The 19,179-nt window shown below is 41.5% G+C and overlaps 1 protein-coding gene across 1 annotated transcript in view; it reads left to right on the top strand.

Moving 5' to 3' along the window:
* Positions 1-284: 284 nt before the first annotated feature.
* The window catches only part of SPON1 (spondin 1), a 203,503-nt gene continuing 184,608 nt past the window's right edge, over positions 285-19,179 (top strand). Inside the window, exons 1-2 of the mRNA XM_009097061.4 lie at positions 285-672; positions 7,076-7,182. Of these exons, the coding sequence (XP_009095309.1) occupies positions 450-672; positions 7,076-7,182 (330 nt within the window). The 5' untranslated portion in view covers positions 285-449. The remainder of the gene's footprint in view (positions 673-7,075; positions 7,183-19,179) is intronic.

Consider the following 19,179-nt stretch of genomic DNA (forward strand, 5'->3'; position numbering starts at 1 on the left):
GCAGGAATGCGGGTGATTGATTTCAGGTCTGCGGACTCGGCCCGAGCGGCTGCAACTCCGCGCTGGGTGTCTGGGAGACAGCAGCGTCCCCTGCGCCTCTTTCACCAAACCCTGTGAATTCAGCTCGCCTAAGTAAACACCACCGAGCCGCTAATCACACGCTCTGAAACAAAACAGCACTTCATTTCGGGATCTGGGCAAGATCACACTTCCTTCCCTCCCTGCTCCCCTCCCCTCTCGGCGTCCCCTCCCTCTCTGCCCCCTCGCTGCTTTTCTCCTCCCTCCGCCGGCAGCAGCCCAGCCGGTCTCTCCGAGCCGAGCGGAGCCGACAGCCTCACGCTGGGGGCCGGGGCTGCCCGGAGCGCTCAGTCCGAGCTGCCAAGCCCTGCCCAGCCCCCCGTGCCCCCCGTACCGCTGCCGACCCCCAAAAGTTGAGCGGAGCGCCGAGGATGGGAGCGCATCTGCAGCCGCTGGCCCTGCGGCTCCTGGCGCTGACTTTCCCCTTGGTGGCCAAGGGTTTTCCTGACGAAACCTTGGAGAAAGCCGCGAAATCCGAGGGGTATTGCAGCCGGATACTGCGAGTCCAAGGCACCAGGAGGGAAGGGTACAATGAATTCAGCCTCAGGGTGGAGGGCGATCCAGAATTTTACAAGCCTGGGAACAGTTACCGGGGTAAGTTGGACATCCTCCACATCCCTTACTGGCAATAATGGTGAGGATAAGGGGCTGTGGAGCTGTAGCGTGTCTCTGCCTGTCATCTCCGGATCCCTCTTGGCGTGTGCGTAAGTGTGTAGGTTTAGGCAGGGTAATGCATCCCTACGCATTACTTTATTGGGGATGCTTCCATGGCAAGTGAGAGGAGTTGGTTTTCAGTGGATCACTTTACTCCCAAGCACTCCTCATTAAAAGAAATTTCCTTTCTTTTATGAACCCTCTGTACAGGCTCAGCGCTCGCACAAGATCACAAGTTGCAGCTATGCAAAGCGCACTCTTCCCTCGTTTACCCGCTTTTGTAGGATTCCTTCCTATCCCTTTAAATATAAACCAGGGCAAGGGAGAAGCGTTAACATTCAGCAGGGAGGAGAGGAAGCTCGGAGCTGATTGTTCCTGCCCTGAAATATGAATGTTAACGAAATGAGTTAGCATATGGGCAAACATGATGCAGCACACTGCCAACTTCCCACATTTTCCACTTACGTTTATCCCACCCTATTTTATTTATTTTTTTTTTCCTGGGCAAATGAACAGATGGTTCAAACAGAAAAGAGGCAGAGTCAGTGCTAACGACCATTGTAAATAGGAGATGGAGGCATTCGTTCTTCCCTGAGCATGTCACATACAGTCCTTGGAATAAACTTCCAAAGGGTGTATTTTACTAATTAATAGGCAAAGACAGGTTTTGGTCACTTTTTCTGCCTCACTGTATATTGCCTTAAGAAATAAGCCTACTTGGAATGTACTGTTAATCTTGTATTTTAAAAGCACTTTAAAGAGAACTTAGACATTTTTAGGTACCATAACTAACATACTTTTAGGAAAAAACATATTGGGAGATTCTTCAAAGTGTTTCTTAGATCCAGGGTAAGGAGCAACGTTTCCCCATTGCATGAACATGGGAATCTCAGTATATATAGGGAGATAAAAGTGTGCATGTAGCATAATCATTCAAAGGCTGAGAAATGCATCTGCAGCAGTGGTTCACCTGTTTTGAGCACCAGTCTGTAACTTTGCATGCTACTGATTTGATTTTTTTTCCTCAAAACTGTTTTATTTTAACATGATGTGAGGTAATGCACATTACCCACAAGCTGGGTAGCGGTTCCAGACATTGGGATTAGTACCTCGAGTCTAGAAGATTTCATGTGGTATGTCAGCTTGATACATCTACTAAGCAGTATAAAGATGTGCCAAGTTTTTTTGATAGTGACAAAAGTGAACGTTCTTTAAAACTTTTGGAATTCACTTCTGTGAAAGTGCTACTGGACATTTTCAGTCATCTACTAAAGAAGTTTCTTTTGCATAGAAATGTGGGAAGAAACTCTCAGATTAATTAGCAGAACTAATTTTCTGGAGATATTAGGTCTTGGCATTAGGAACTCAATTAATAAAATCACATTAGGATATTATAGCTGCTTGGAAGTGAGAAAATGACAGCTAATAGTAAAAAGTTAAAATGTAGAACAGAATATGTGCCTGCATTTCTGATCCTTAGGACTGAAGTATTCAGGTGGCACATTGGGGTGTGTAGATTATTCTTTAAAGACACATTCCTGAATGCTTGGAAGAACACAAATAAATGTTGCTGTAATTACTGTTTTATGCAAAGGACAGAAAATCCAACCAACGATTTAAAAAATGAGATCTCATGGCAGGTCTGTGGGATTTTGTTTGTTTGTATTTATTCATCTGGAAATTACTCAATATGCAAAATGGCAGAAGACTTGCACAACCTCCTTAGCATTGGAGCCAGATAATCCTGTTTCCATGGCCCCTGCCTGAATTGATGCATTTGGATCCTTGGAACATTCCCTAGTGGGCTCTTGGAATACACTCATATTTTCAAGGTGGATAACACAGGAATTATCTGTACATGCAAGTGTGCTCCACAAAAGCCTCAGTGTAGGGACATCCATTTATCTTCATGCCATCAATGTGACACTTCAGTCTCTCAAGGAGGAAATATCTCTTGCATTCTTACATTGTAGGAATCTGGAGACCACACTGTTTGGAGGAGTTTTTATGGCTCCCCTGCAGTTATTCACCTTTAGATCAATCAGAATCTGTTTGCCCTGAGGGGGTAACCCTGGGGGGATCTGTGTGTAAGGAGCTGTGAAGTCTCAATTTTCCACCTCTGGAGCTGTGGTAGAAAACAGCTGCCCTGGGCACCGAGTGACTTCTCTGGGTGGGTATTCACCTCCTCTGTCTAGCAGCAGTGAATAAGGGCATGTTCTTCTGCCAGACAATTAAAAATGTCTCCCTGTAGGACAAGGTTTGTGGGCACATCATCCTAGGGTCGAGGTTCTCTCCTCCCTGCTGGGCACCTTACACCTGGATGGAGCTGCTCTGGCTTCCACTGAAGGTCAGAGTTCTCACTGCCTTCAAAGGCACAAATGAGCCTGTAGTTTGGATGGTGATAAAGGGTAATGATCCTTGAAAATACACAGTTCTGGCTTTATTGATTGTGGATTTAGATTAATGATTGCATGAGATTTCCATGAAAAAAATGAGGTAAGATTCATGCTATTAAAATGTAAATAAACTTGCTTCTACAAAAAGGCAGTAGTATGCCCTTTTCACAGGCTAACATGCAGTAGACCTACTTTCTGCTATGATATCATGAAGTTATTATTCTGAAGAAGACAAGGAGTACTAGACTGGTTAAAGCCCTTACATATACCTTCTGTGTGCATGCTGCTTCTGGTTTTAATGGAATTTCCACTTGTAGGTCAGTTCACTTTCTCAGTTTTTGAGGAAGGGATCATTTAAGGTGTTCTCCATTGCATTGCTTTGGGGACTTCTCTTCTAAACAGTGAGTCTTTTTCTTTCCATTTCTTCCTTCCCCCCAAAATGTGCAAACACTTTGCAAGGAAGCACTCATATTCTGTAGCTACATAAGCCATTCCCACCTTTCACAAAATATGGGTGAAATTTGGAATGTGTGTTTATTGGTCCTTGCGCAATATACAGCACAGGATGTGCAGTTGTGTAGGATGAGAATAATCAGATTCCCTGCCTTAAACCAAAAGAGCAAGTGCTTTGATCACCCCACTTTCAGCGTGGGACACTGGGGAAAGAGGAGCTTGAAGGCGTGTGCCAAAATGCAACTTGTAAAGTAATTAGAGATTTGCCAGAGGGATGGAAGCAGAAAAAAGTAACTGCTGATTTGTAATCTTCCCTTTAAAGTGAAATCCTTAATTCTGAGGCTTGGGCTGAGATTTAACTGATCCTTGCAGGAAGTTCCTATCATTCAGTGACAGTTAACTAGTGTGAAGGCGGTGTGAGCAGGACACAGCTGTTGTTCAAAACGGCGGAGTTTAGCCCAAGAACTCTCGGCTCTTAAGCAGCAAAGAGCCGCTCCCTTGTGAAAAACAGATGTGCTCTGACAGCTTCCCGGTGCTGCCCGTGCAGGGCGAGCCTCTGCCGTGCTGGAACATCCAGTGCAGAGGCCGAGACTCCAGAACAGCTCCGGATTTTGGATAACCCTTGTGCTATGGTGCCGCCTGAGTGCACCTGGTTCTGAGCACCGACAAAAACCTTCCCGGATCAGGTGCTCCCCGGCGTTCTGGCCTAGCAAAGCACACATCCCCAAAGGTGTAAATCCCAAAGCACACATCGCTGAAGGTGTAAATCCTAAAGCACAGACCCTAAATCCCCAGGAGCCTGCTCTGCTCCGTGCCCTCCCGGTCCCCGTCGCCGGCGCCGCGCCCCGGAGCAGCCGCGCACGGACGGACCCCGCTGAACCCCGGGGCTGGGGTTAGTTTGTTTGGCTTTGGGGCTGGTTTGGGCTGGGGTTAGATTGTTTGGCTTTAGGCTGGATGAGTTCCGGAGCCCAGCTGTCTGGATGAGGCTGCTGAGTGAGCAGCGCAGGCTGGGGCAGGGCGGCATCCCTCTCTCCCCTCGGATTTATTCGGGGTTAAAATGACTGCAAACCGCAGCGGAGCCACTGCTCACTCCAGGCATTCAAAAACTATGAGTCAGGCTTTGGAACTGCCTTCCTTTTTGGTGCTTCTGTAGCGTTTCAGGTCTTCTCTGTTTTATAGGTAGGTGTTTAGAATTTGGAAAACTGTTTGTGACTTTGTGAGGAAAATGAAAACTGTTGAGTCAACCCACAGCTGGATTCTCTGCTTGCTTGCACACGTATTTGAGTATTTCTGGTGTAACCTTTAACTCACAGTGATTCAGAGTCTTTAATTGCATATGATATGGAAAAATTTGTTGCATGTAAAAGGCCTTTATGGCAGTTTATTTCTAAGAATCACTGCTCAAGCAGCAGTAATGTGTTCATCTCTGTTGAGTTCAGCAGTGTGCTGTACTCAGTTATTGCAACTGAGAGGCTGCCTGGGGGTTTTCATTTAGCCAGAGCTGCAGAAGTTTGCAAAACTGGACTAATCTGCTAATTATTGGGCAGAAAAGGAATTAATGAACTGGAGCAATACTTGGTAAAATAAGCAGAAACTTTAATGGCAAAATGCTGCTATCCCATTCATGAATATAATATGTGAAATTTTCTTTCCCCCAGAATCACAACATTTAAGCTCATCAATAAGGTTCTGTGGAATGAAAAGTGTGTTGAAAATCTTGAGAGTTGGGGGACTTCCTATTGCGCCCACCACTACCCCAGACTTGTACAGGTGTTTGCAGGATTATAGGTCAAAGAAGTGGAACTTACACGAAAGTTTGAAAATTGAAATCAACCTCTCCAATCCTTTCTTTTTTCCACATATAGTCAGAAATGTAAGGTATTTGTACAAGCACCATGAGTTTTAGACCCAAATACAGCCAAATAATGCTACATATTTTCAATTAGCCTATTTTATATTTTCCTGCTACTGAATTTCTAGATCAAAGAGCTCTGCATACGTTCCAAATGAACTCTGGGTCATATTTTGAAATCCATATCTTTTAAGGGCAATCTGTAATTTTTAGCAGTAAGATTCAACCCCTTGCAGCCTATTTGCCTGAGAGTGAGTCTCTTGAGGATACTCTTCTATTGAGCTGCCTTGGTAGTTGTAATTTGCTCTGAAAACTGTGGGTGGTCTTCAGTTTTTATTGTGCCTGTCAGGGTTGGAGAGTGTGACAATAAAGTATCTCGAGTGACTCTGCAATTTATGCTTAAAGTAAAAGCTACTTAAAACATTAATAGTTCAATTTTCCATCTCTTTTAGTTTAATTCTACAATAACTTTTTTTTCCCTTAAAATTTACCCCTGTTTCAGGAAAAGAGTGCTATAAATTGTTGAAGAGAGTTTGGTAATTTCAAAAGCTCTGCCTCAAAATTCTGCCTCATTCTCTCTTTCTGAAAGTGTTCAAAAGAGCCTCAGATGCTGACCCTGAGATCTCAGCTGATTAGAGCCTGGTGCTAAAAATGTGTCTTCAAGCCCTGTAGGGGCCATTCACTTCAGAGCTGAAGATCCTTGTGGGTGCCTTCCAACCCAGAATATCCTGTAATTCTGTGAATTCAGGTGTTGCTTGGGTGCTGCTGAACAGGCAGATCACACAAAGCTGTCTTGCACTGGCATCAGATCAGGGGTTTAATCCTGCTGCTGAGCATGGTGAAATCAGATTAGTCAGTGCCACATTCCCTGTGCTCTGCTGGTGGATCCAGTGCTGCCTTCCTGCAGCAGGTGTGTGAAGAAGGAGGGTGTTTGCTGCTGTGTGGGATTGGCTTGGCAATCAGAGCCAGCAGAGCAACCTTTAGGGGTCAGCTTCAGCCCAGGAGTTTAATTTTGTGTCCTGTTTTGCACTGAGGATGAAGCAGAGAAGGATATTTTGAGATTCCCCCAATTCCAGAAAGCTGGAGTGTTGTGTTGAGTGTAGCTGATCTGGAGCAGGCAATGTGGTCATCTGGCATTACAGGCAGAGAGACTTTCTGTGCACTAAAGTACTTTGTCTGTGCTCAGAACTGGACAAAAAATGAAATCAAATGTTTAGGGACCTCCTTTACATCTAACACCCCCTCGCCCCCGAAAAGCAAACAAACAAACAAAAAAAAAAAACCCTCACAAAGAAAAAAACCCAAAGTAGAAAAACCTCTTGCACATGTGTCCCCACCCTCAAACCACCGCCAAAACAACCCTCCTGTAGATCTGAGCAGATTATTAATCTCGTTTTTAAAAAAAAGTGTGGGGAAAAGAGGAAAAGAACTGAGTTACTTCATGCCAGTGTTTCTCAGTTGATGTGGAAACTCGGACTGGACATTTTGTATTCTGTCTGGCTTGGCTCCCTGTTGTCAGTGCTCTAACTTTGGTTAATGCCAAGGCAGAGCACACACCTTTCAAGCTGTGAAACGACATGCAGGTGGCTGATTTCACAGCTAATGGTTTGTTTTTGTTGTTTCTCTTCTCATCACACCCCAGTGACGCTGTCTGCTGCCACTCCCGCCTACTTCCGAGGCTTCACCTTGATTGCCCTCAAGGAAGGGAAAGAAGGAGACAAAGAAGAGGACCATGCAGGATCTTTCCAGGTGAGAGAACTTTCCCTGACCTATACCCCTGGAGTCTTCTTTACTGTTTGCTTGGCTCAAAGGGAGGTTATATGGGCACAGCAAAGTGCAGACTGTGTTTGTGGGTGCATGTTTTATATTCCAGCGTGTGGCATTTGTGGGGTCCCCTGTGGCAAGGAAGGAAATGATGAATCTAACTCCATGTTCTTAGAAGGCTAATTTATTATTTTATGATATTATATGATATTATATGATATTATATGATATGATATTATATTATATTATATTATATTATATTATATTATATTATATTATATTATATTATATTATATTATATTATATTATATTATATTATATTATATTATATTATATTATATTATATTATATTATATTAAAGAATGCTATACTAAAACTATACTAAATAATAGAGAAAGGATACAGACAGAAGGCTGAAAGATAATAATGAAAAACTCATTACTCTCTCCTTAGAGTCTGACACAGTTGGACAGTGATTGGTCATTAGGTCAAAACAATTCACATGAAACCAATGAAACAATCACCTGAACCTGTGTTTTGGATAATCAATCTCCAAGCACACTCCAAAGCAGCAAAACACAGGAGAAGCAAAACAGATAATTATTGTTTTCATTCTTCTCTGAGGCTTCTCAGCTTCCCAGGAGAAGAAATCCTGGCAAAGGGATTTTTCAGAAAATATGACAGTGACACCATGCTTTTGCAAGGAGTCAAAACTCCCGTACCTGGACTGCAGCTTGCCTCCCCTCATTCCTACAGCTAAAAATGATCATCAGTTATTTGAACTAGAGCCTAGGACACCTGAACCTTTTAGCCAAAGTGAATATCAAAACAGGTCTATTCATATTTTGGCTTTTGTGTTTCTCTGCCTTGATATTTTTGTCCACTGAGGTGTAGAACATGACTCTGAGAAGTGTTTACCATGTCTGTAATGACTGTTTTATCATTCATAAATTAGATTCTGCTGTTTATGCTCAGTATTTCTTTACTTAATGAACACATTCAGTGGGATGAAATGTTTGTTATTAAAAGGATTAGAATCCAGAAGGCTGATTCACAAACTGCTGTTTTCAGCTACTCCATGCAGGGAATTCTGGAAATGCAGAGTATATGTAATGTTTATTGAAAAAGGTAGAAATTATGTAAGTAGACTTGATTCTCACATGTGTTATTGTTTGCTGTTTGACTTTCCAGGCTTATAAATATTGTTGAATTGTATTGATTACAATTTACAGTATGAGTAATAATATTGATAGTAATTTTAGTAGTGATTTCCAGGTGAAGATTTCACTTGCCTTGGGTTTCAAGGTTTTCAAGGGAAATACTCAAGTTTCAACTTTGGTGATCTGCAAGGGGCCAGAAATGAACATATTTTCCTATATTTCTTCTATATTTTTGTATGGAGCAAATACAATGTGCAAACTCAAGAAGTAATTGCCCAGTTTTCTTGCTGAGCTTGCTTAGAGACCTCTGTCTCTAAGGTTTTCCTACATTTTGTAAGAAAATCTAGAATAAGTGAGAACTTTTTTGAGGTTGGAATAACTCCATCTTCCATAAAATGAAAAAAATTCCTATTTGGGAGAAATCTTTTTAATATGTACTTTTGATAAGGTTGGATTTCTAAAGAATAAGCTGGTATTGAAGGATCAGCTACTGCTAACAAGTAGGAATAGTGATGTTTCATCTACTTTAAAAGAAGCTTGTCACCATTAATTTATTCATTTCCATTGTTAGTATCTCTGTGGCTGTGGCTAATGGGAAAAATTTGACCTGAGTTTTGTCTTTATTTCTAATTCACAGTGAGAAACTCACTAAGCTTTGCTGAAGTACAGAGGCATTTTGAAATTAGCAGAGTGGGAAGCAAATGGAAATTCTGTATAGATGGATAAAAAAGTGGATCTTAGTTAAGGGAAGATTATTCAGTTAAGTGCATTGTCTGGGTTGCAATCTGAACTCAGTATACTTATGGGCAGGTGGGAGTCTCAAAGGTTATCCATAACTAAATTTGAGTATCTGTGGTTGAAACAGTACTCACCATGCTCATCCCATGCTAGCACAACTCCCTGAAGTTTATTCAGATGCTGTCTGCCTGTTCTGCCTCTGTGGATACAGATGTAAGATTTTCATTTAAGAATTCAAAGAGTGCTTGCAGTGGTAAATACAGATGTCCCTTGTACCACGGCTGGGTGGTAGCAACCAGAAGAAAAAAGATGTTTGTTTCAAATGTTTGCACTGTGTTTTTATTAGAAAGTGAAGATGCCAAGGATGGCTGAACAGCTGTGCAGAGTAAGACAAAGCTGTGTGTACAGTAACGTGGATGCCACTTGCACTCTGTTTTCCCTGTGTTCAGATGGAGCATATGTCATTCAACAGTTCACACAGTGCAGCAGAACTCGGGGAAAATTCCTTAACGGTGGCATGAGACTGAATGCTGCTTTTGGACTACACCTCTGCCTCCATGAAGAGACACATCCACTGCTCAGAGCCTGGTCGAAAGAAAGCACTGCTTGAAGCAAGTGCTTCATTGGTATGGGATTCACATTCTCTGAACAGAGAGAGACTATTCTCTCTCTCAGGCTTTTTCCTGGAGAAGCAGAGAAGAGAATGATCAAAACAGTTCTTATCTCATTAGCTGCTCCTGTGTTTGTGCACAAATGGAAAGCATTGTAGAAGATTGTTTACCTGAAGGGATTTGGTAATTGGATTCTGCTGTGAGTGTTTTGTTTTCTTGACCAGCCTCTGTGAGCTGTGTCCTGACGGTCGGTCAGGAGAGAGTCACGAGATTTTGTTCAGTTGAGTTCTTGTTCAGTTTCAGTTTAGATGTAGTGTAATATGGTGTAATATAGTACAGAATAATATAGTATATTAAAGTAATTAATTAGCCTTCTGATACAATGGAATCCTGCTCATCATTCTTCCCACCTGTCGGGCAAAGTTGCGCTGATACACTGCCATTAGAAAACCTCCGGGTATAACCAAAGAATGGGATGAAATGGGAGCTGACCAAATTAGACTTTCCTTCCATGAGGAAGGAAAGAGCCTGTCAAACACTTGATTTACATGCCTCAAACTGTGAATTACAGTAGGTTTTCTGGAGAAAACCTGACTGCACTCTGTGCTGCCTCAGGACCAAGCCCCTGCTGTCAGACTGACCAGCAGAGCAGTGCCTCGAAGCTCTGTAAAGGAGTACATAGTGGTAAAGAAGGGCTATCATGGAGTTTTTGACATGGATGTGGTACAACCAGGAGGGGAAAGCACTGTTCTCAGGGTCACAGTCCAGCTGGAGCAGGAGGAGTGCTGCAGCCCATTTGTGAGCAGCTGCTGTAACCTCCTCATGGCTCATTTACTCCTGTGTCACTCTGCAGGTCACCAGGTACAGTCAGTCTTCATTAATCATTGTAGACTGCTCTTGAGCTAGAAGTGACTACTGGGGATATTTCTCCTCAGAGACACCTTCGGCTTGCAGGCAGTTACTATTAAGCACTCGAAATAGGCCCATGCAAAGCAGAACTCAGTTTACCTCTAGTAGAAAAAGTCCAAGCGATAGTGAAGAGAAAGAGAGCGTGTTCTGCCGGAGAGATAAATCCAGAGTTTATTCCAAGGTATTACAGTTCCGAATCTCAGTACTGCTCCGAACAGCCCGCGACCGCATGGCCCCAACGCCTTTTAAGCTCACAGGAAGGTCGGGGGGGGAGGACAGGTGAGCCACCAACCAGGTGGGAGGGGGAGGGTCTCAGGGAACAATGACACCTGGACAGGCCAATGACCGCAGGCCTGAAGGGCATCTTTTGAACTTCTGCCAATCTCATGATGCCCTTCCTGAAATGTGGATCTTGATACAGTGATCAGGATCGGGCAGGGGACAGGCAAGGAGGAAGTAGTCACAGCTGAGGGGCAGAACCTAGCTTTACACCACAACAAATCATCAAACTGCAGGGTTGTGATCCTAAAAATAGCACAGCTGTTAAAATTCTTGGTTGGACAGGTATTTTTTTCTGTGCACTTTCTGCTTACCGCTATACTTGAAACCTTTACAGATGTTTGGTATGGACTCCACCATCCTAAATCTCTTCTCCTCTGAGAAAAATGAGACTTTAAAATCTGATTTTACTGTTTGTTTACTCAATGCTGTCAAACTTCCTTGGTTTTTTGTCCTTGTAGTGCACACAAGACACAATCCAGCCTTAAAATGAATCACTTTGTCTCCCAGAAACACATGTTAAATAGCTAAATTAAATATGGGTAGGGAATCCAAGATGCCAAATTCAGCCATAGAAATCTGGGGATATAGAATAGGGCTCTTCCTTATGCCAGTAGTAATTGTACAGCTCAGTGAGGCCCTCTGAAAGCTTTGAGTATCTGTCCCATTGGCCTCTTTACACAAACCATTCCCAGCTCTTGCCATGCAGACTGCTGATCCTTCTCTTTTGTAATGTTCAGCAACAGTCTGCAAATCGTTTGGAAGGCAAATTAAACCCCAGGGCAGCAATCACCACTATTCGAGTGCCTGTATAGGCCATTTGAATCAACAAATGCATGCAATGGAATAGATTCGGTCTAATAAATAATGTAGAATATTAGAAATGTAAGCTGAACCTCATCTCATCTATCTTCGTTGTTCTCTGAGGAAGGATAAATATTCCAAGGGAATTTTTGGTGGATGTTTTGTCAATCTGTTCTGAAGTGTTCAACAAGAAGAAGAAATTCATCTCTCCAAGTTTAAACACTTATATATATTATATTTAATGGAAAATTTAAGGAGAAATTTGTAGATCTTTTACTAACCTCCAAACTGAGTCTTCACTAATAGTGATTAAATTGTTCTCTTATGAAATTGTCTTCCTGAATTACGAATTTTCTTGGTTATGAGGAAGGCAGTCTGAAGTTTCCTTTATTCCCCCTCCAATTCCAAACACACTCTACCTGTTCATTACTCAAGTATTCATATTTTCATTGTAGGCTATCTCCTTCCAGCTTTGCTTTTTCTGCATTCAGGTTGAGATTCCAGTCTCATATTCCTCAGAATTGTACACAGGAGTTGATCTGGACTCTCAGAATAAAATCACAGTATTTGATTACAGTAATCCCTGGAGTGGCATAACTTTGGAGTCCCTGGTGTTCAGGAAGGATTTTCTCAGTCTGTGCCTTTTTATTATCATTTTTTTTTTAATGTAGATCTTAATCTGATTTATCAAGGAAGTTATGAACTGCAATCCTGTCCTTCAAGATGCCTCCAAAAGAGGGTACTATTTGTGAACATACCTGATAATTAAACACAAAAGAAAGAAAAATATAGCAAATATTTTAAAAATTAAAATATAAATTATAAATATTAATGAAATAGTATATAAATATATAATATATTTATATATAAGTAATATATGAAAATGATGTGCAAACATGATCTGTTTCTCTCATCCTCAGTGATAAGCTGAATCACAAAGACTCAAAATTAAGCACTTCCTTGCTCTACTTTGGCATAATCACTTGTTAGATTTGTATCTTATACCTGCATTTTGGTGATAGTTTAGTGTTAATGTTAAATACCTTCAGCATAGTAGTTCTCCTGGAGGTGTCCTTTCGTCTACTTTTTGCTTTAGAGTGAACCAGAAAAATTCTTAGTTTAGGTGCCTGAATTTAATGACCCACCTGTGCAACAGCAATGTAAGAAAGTGAGCAGGCACAGCAGCAGCCAGAATGAGGGTTTCATTCAGATGTGGCATTTAAAAAATCTTCAGAAGGCTGTCCTGAAGAAGAAAACATTTAAGGAAAATTGGAGTAGTCAGCTAAGTAAGGTGAGAAAGTGGTGCTTTATCTTTGGTCCCTGCACCAATAGCCCAAACATGTCCTTTGTTTTTTGGTCACCCCATTTTTTTGATGCAGTTTAGTTGACTGATATGCTCAGCAAGGCATTTAGATGAAAACGCATTTTTACAACCTCTTAGAAAAGAAGATCCTCTAATGCTCTGTTGCAGCATTTTACAGGAATCTTACATCTTCTTGATACAGTGCATTTTGAAAGAAGCAGTCTTAAAAGGCTTTTAGCCATTTCAAATAATTTATTCTAGTATTTATAAGCAAAGGTTGTTTTATGGTTTTTAAAAGAATTAATGACTGCAGTTATTTTTTAAGCCTTTAATAATAAAAAATCAGGTATACTTGGGTTCTCTTGATATTCTTTTAGGGTTGTTATGTTTGGGTTTTTTATGATTGTATCCCAATATAAACTCATCAGGCTACTTTGTAAATAGCTTATTCTGAGGTGCATGAATTGATGTAGTTTTCTTTAACAAGCACCCAGAACTTCCAAGTATTTTGCTGATGTTTGCATTCTCCACATTCCCTGTCCCAGCATCTCATCACTGAGACAGAGTCTGTCATCTTACAGCTTAAAAGCATGTGGAGGTAATGATCCAAAGCTATAATTACAGGAGTATTTTAAATGGAATATGCCAAGTATAGGATTTGTAGACTAAGCAGGTAGACAGGAACTCTGAGTCTGTAAAATCTCTTTAAATCTCTTGTTCTTTTGCATTTACAAGAGTATTCCCGTATTTTCTTTCTATAAGAATCACTGCAAATATTATTCTAGGCATAAACCCCCTATACGTAACGATGGAAAACCAAACTCCAGGTCACCTTTCTAGTAGGGTGGAATTGTTGAACCTTGAGGAACACTTTCACACATTTTTCTAGAACTCCAGATTCCATATCTTTAATATTCAGAGATTAAAAATGAGCTTAAAAATAAAAATCCCCAAAAAAGTATCTGCCACTGCTAGTTTTAGCAGTGACCGGAAAATGTGAACACTTTGAATGAGATTAAATATAAATATCTCTGGTACACTGGAAAAAACTCAACCTGAACCACTTATAGGCAAGATTTTTGTTTAAGAAATTGCCTTAGGAGGTAAGGAGATAGTTATGCCTTGCTTTAGAACAGTAAGAGGTGACGTAAGAGAGTGATGGGCGCCAGGAGCTTGCAGAACGGAAGCAGCTTTGATGGTCATTATTTGCCAGTGATGAGGCTGGAGAAAAACCAAACTGGATTCCAACTGTGCAGTTTTTTGCTTCCTTCCTTTACATTTTTATTCAAGTTTTAGCTTGTGCTATGAATGAGACAAATCTTTACATGGTAATGTTTTTCAGGTTTAGCATGGCCCAGCTCTGGTTTGTTACACCTTGGGCCCTCCCCCAGTTTGTTGTGTACTGAGCTGCTGTGTCTTTTAGAATAAATGATTCAAACCATAGCATTTCACAGCCAAAATCAGAAAACATAAGGAATTTCTGAATATTTTTTTGTTGTGTATCTTATTACAGTGGATCTTTGAACTACTAACACAGGTACAAAGAGGAAATATATATTAAATTGCACTTGCAGTGTAACTTAGTTCACTGCTGAACAAAAATGGGATTCAGTCTCTTAGACTGGGCTCACTCTTCTGATGTCAACTTGCTTATCCCAGCTTTGTTAGAGTGCCTTTTCTGACAGTTTTCCTGCTGCATCACTATCATCACTTTAAAAACCAACATTTCTAGTTAATTTGGCTTTAGTTTATTTTCTGACATTTCTTTTTCTTCACCCTTTCCCTATCTTTCTGCTTGGCTGTGGAAAAAAAATCTAACTTCTGGCCACATAATATTTAGTCCTCTTTCTTTAATCTAATCTAATTTTTTCTCTTTCCTTTATTTTTTTAATTTTTTTTTTTTTTTTTGGTCTGCTGGGGAAATGCTTTTACTTGGGAATGACTTCAAATGATGATTATGTTACATAAGTAAGAGCTTGTGTTTTTTGGAAAGGGTTATGCCTAATCAAATCTTTAATTTGTGATGATTCAAGTTCTGGTTTGGAAAAATACCAGCCAAAACACAAACGAAAGAAACCCTCTAAAAACAGTAAAACCAAAACCAGGAAGCATGCTTTTTGAGATTGGTTAGCTGAAACTCCAGGATCCTCTTCAGATCCAAAGCTTATCAGAGCTGGATTATCTCAAGTGTAACTTCTCCCCTTTTTTTGCACACTGCCAATGCAGCAGAGCCAGACTACGTTATGGTAAAATATCCAAATTGTTTAATTAAATCCCCTGTACAAGAAAAATATCTGTTAGTTTATTCTGTTATTTGGATTAGCATTAAACTGCAAGACTTCCTGATTCTAAGAGGCTTCTAAAAAGACTCATTAAATAATTGTTTCCTAGAATTTTGTACTGACACTTAACAAATCAATCCTCAAGAGAGGAAGCACTGTTGCCTTCTGCCTTGGAGATCCCAATCTGTTCCTCAGACACATCAGTATTCAGAATCCCATTCTGGGCCTCTAAGGGTTTGGGATTATTTGATGCCCGAAGAGGGTTCTCTGTTCAGGTCTTGCTTCCAGTCTAGAGGCCAGTTTTGCATTTGCAATTGTCTCATCCCAAGACAAAGTCTGGATCCCTCCAACTCTGTTGTGTCAATCAGTAAGAGCTGTGTGTTCTTCCCTGGGCAGTGTTAAAGTGGACATATCTGTCTCAGTGACTCTAAGGGGATTTACTTCAAATATCCATTTATTTCCAGCCCATTTAAACTGCCTAACTCATTGTTATTCCCCTCTAAGATAATCTTTCTTCAGATGGTGGCATCTGGGCCATGTGAAATTTTAGTAAAGACATTTAACCCCTCTGGCAACAATCAGATGCTTTACAAGTGCCATATTGCAGCTGTCATGGGTTATAGCTCCAGATGTATGTAGGCTCCAGGTTCATTGGAACATCTACTCATCAGCTCTTTCTTCATTTATAATGTTGCCATTATGTTTCCCTCCTAGATTTCCCTTTTTGTCACCCATAATTCACTGGTTTCATCCAAGGCAGCCATCAATTCCACTGGATTGTTTCTCTGCTCAGAGACATCAGCACACTTATCTCTCAGCTCCTTTCCCCCTCCTGAAATGCCACAAGAATTACTTCTGATGTAGTCTGCCTTTCTGCTGAGACCTTCAGCATGTCACTTCCAATCAATGGGACCTCAGAGCAAGTGTTCTTTGCACTTCCACTTTGCATCAGGTTAGAGAGCATTTATCAGGCATTCCCTGCTGGCTGGGCTGTCTGAGCTATCACTGCCTGTAATCCTCACCCTGACAGTATGGATCTGGACATATGTGCTACCCCCAGAATGACACCAGGCTTTAAAAGGAAGGGTTATTCTGGGAAAATGGGTTCATTCCTCCACTTCTCTCCAAGCAAGCACTGTCAGCTTCCAGACTGCAATGACAGACTATGAACATGTGGAATTCTGCCTGTGCCTGAGAGTCTTTTCTCATGATGTGTTTTCTCTTCCCATCCTGTGAACTGGGATAGTGGAGATAGAGGGGAGGAGGGTGAATGAAAGCGATGATAAAGGCTGACGCTCAGCTTGACAGTTTCTCCAGGTTATATGGACTATAAGAAAATCCTATTGTCAGTCCTCTGGACTTCTGAAGGTACACAGATGCCAGTAGAAAGTCTCCCAGTTAAATTAAAATTGTGGTCCTTCTTTTTTTTGTTTGTGTGGTTTGCTTTGTTTTGGTTTTTTTTCTTTTTTTCCCCTCTCCACTGTGTTGAGGGGTTTTGGTGACTTATAAGCAGAGTGGCTGTTTTAAATTCAGGAGTTCACCTACCTGACTCCTTTAGGAGTGGCTGCTGTAGGAAAATCCAACCTCCAGGCTTCATGGTCAGTTCTCACTGCAGCTCACTGCTGAATTAATTGCTGCTAGACTAAAAGTACTGCTCGCTATGGCTGTTGTCTTGAGAACTGCTCCCTGAATTCAGAAGGCACTTTTGCATTATTCAAGTGACAATATTTTTAGCTGCCATTATTCCAGACTGCACTTGCAGCCTGCTCAGACCTAGCTGTGGACTGCCCTGAGAGTCCTCCTTCTCAGCTCTTCCCTTTCTAATGATGGTAGTGACCTCTCAGTGTTTGCCAAGGATATTGTTTCAGCCTCCACTGCTTCCCTGAGCAGTTGTAATTGATTCTTGTCTTTGCTGTGATGGCTCTCTCTCATGACCTAACAACCTAGTCTCGTTACTCATCTGATCACTGAGCATTTATTTATCCTGCCTCAGAATGATGTAAGACCTGCCCAGGAAACAGGCATATCCTTGGATTCTGGCACATTCAACATGTTTACCTTTTCGTTGTTTGTCTTCACATAGCTTCAGAGATGGTTTTGGTCATCTCACTTTGTGCAGGGATGAATGGAAATCTCTAATGGTGTCCTCAGAATGATGTGCAGGGGCTCACACAGCTGAGAAATATGTCCTCTCATCCTAATCTCATCAGATGTTTTGCTCCAGTGCTAGTCTTTACTCAAGAGACTTTGCAGACGTGTTTCTTATCAGGACGGTTTGTTTTTCTTAGATCTGTTTTCTCACAAAACTGTGCAGTAAAGCTGTAGCTTTAAGAAGTTTTTTTTTTCCCCTGACCGGGTTGAGGCTATTTGTAGTCCCAGACCAAAAAATCCACATAATGCTGCTTTTTCTTTCACACTTTTGCAGAGCTTGTCTCATCTAGCCCAATGCTGGACCACTTCAAGGTGAAGGGATCTTGCTCATCTCCGTGAAGTCTGGGATTGTAGGAATAACTCTAGCTGAAAGTGCTGACACAAAATGTTCTCTTTGGACATACAGACCAAATTCATAATTTCTCCTGGTCTGTTATCCCCCATCCTGATTTCCTTCAATCTTTGCTGTCCACCTCAACCAACCTCTGCTTAATTATCACCTGAATGAGGTGCCCTTCCCTTAGAGCAAAGAGTTGAGGAAGCATTTGGACAATGCTCTTGGGCACATGGCGGGACTCTTAGGGATGGTCTTGTGCAGGGCCAGGGGCTGGACTCAATGATCCTTGTGGATCCCTTCCATGTCAACACATTCTGTGATTCTGTGACCTTTCCTCTCTGATCACTGATCCCAGCCTATTCCCCTCTGAGAGAGTTTCCTGGCTATAGCATTTGCTGCTCGAAGACCCATGCTTTCATGGATGCTTTCTCACCTGGGGAGATGAGAATTTTGCTCTGACAGCCCTGCTGCCCGTGTAGGACCGACACCTTAATCAGCTGATGAAGCCAGGAGATCTGGCTTTCACTCCAAGCAGGAGATAAAAGTTGTCTCTGCCTTCCTCCTTTGCTCCTTTTGCTCTGACCTCCCTCAACACAAGGCTTGCCTTCTAAACTGGTTGAGCCAGGTGCTTTCCTCAGTCTCTCATTTTTGTGTCCCTAGCAGGGAATCAGCCATGAGCAGAAATGGCCTCAGCATGGACCCTTCTGAGCCAGCCTCTTTCTCAAGCCATGGTCTGGATGTTCTCATTCCATCAGAACTGACTTACAGGAGCTTGACTTACTAATCAAGCTCTAAATATTCAAGGTTTTTTTTAGAAATAATGCACCACTGTTGAGTTTGTGAGGGTCCCCAGGATGAGGTGAAGAGATGAGTCTGACTCTGTGTTCTCAGAAGGCTGATATGATATGATATGATATTAGATTATATCATATCATATTATATTATATCATATTATATTATATTATGCAATATTATGCTATTATATTATGCTATATTATGCATATCATATTATGTTATGTGTTATGTTATGTGGTATGTGGTATGATGTTATGCTGTGCTATGCTAAAACTATACTAAAGAAAGAGAAAAGATACAGAGAGAAGGCTTAACAAGAATGAAAATGAAAGCTCGTGACTGACTCCTCAGGGTCCAACACAGCTGATGGCGACTGGTCATTAAAAACAATTTACATGGAACCAATCAAACATGCAACTGTTGGTGAACAATCTCCAGCCACATTCCAAAGCAGCAAAACAGGGAGAAGCAAATGAGATAATATTGTTTTTTCTCTGAGGCTTCTCATTTTCCCAGGAGAAGAAATCCTGGCAAAGGGATTTTTCAGAAAATATGACAGTGACATACCACTTGCCACTATAGTTATGTAGTTCTGCTTTCTGAAATGATTCTT

Source organism: Serinus canaria, chromosome 5 (assembly GCF_022539315.1).
Source record: "Serinus canaria isolate serCan28SL12 chromosome 5, serCan2020, whole genome shotgun sequence".
NCBI lineage: Eukaryota > Metazoa > Chordata > Aves > Passeriformes > Fringillidae > Serinus > Serinus canaria.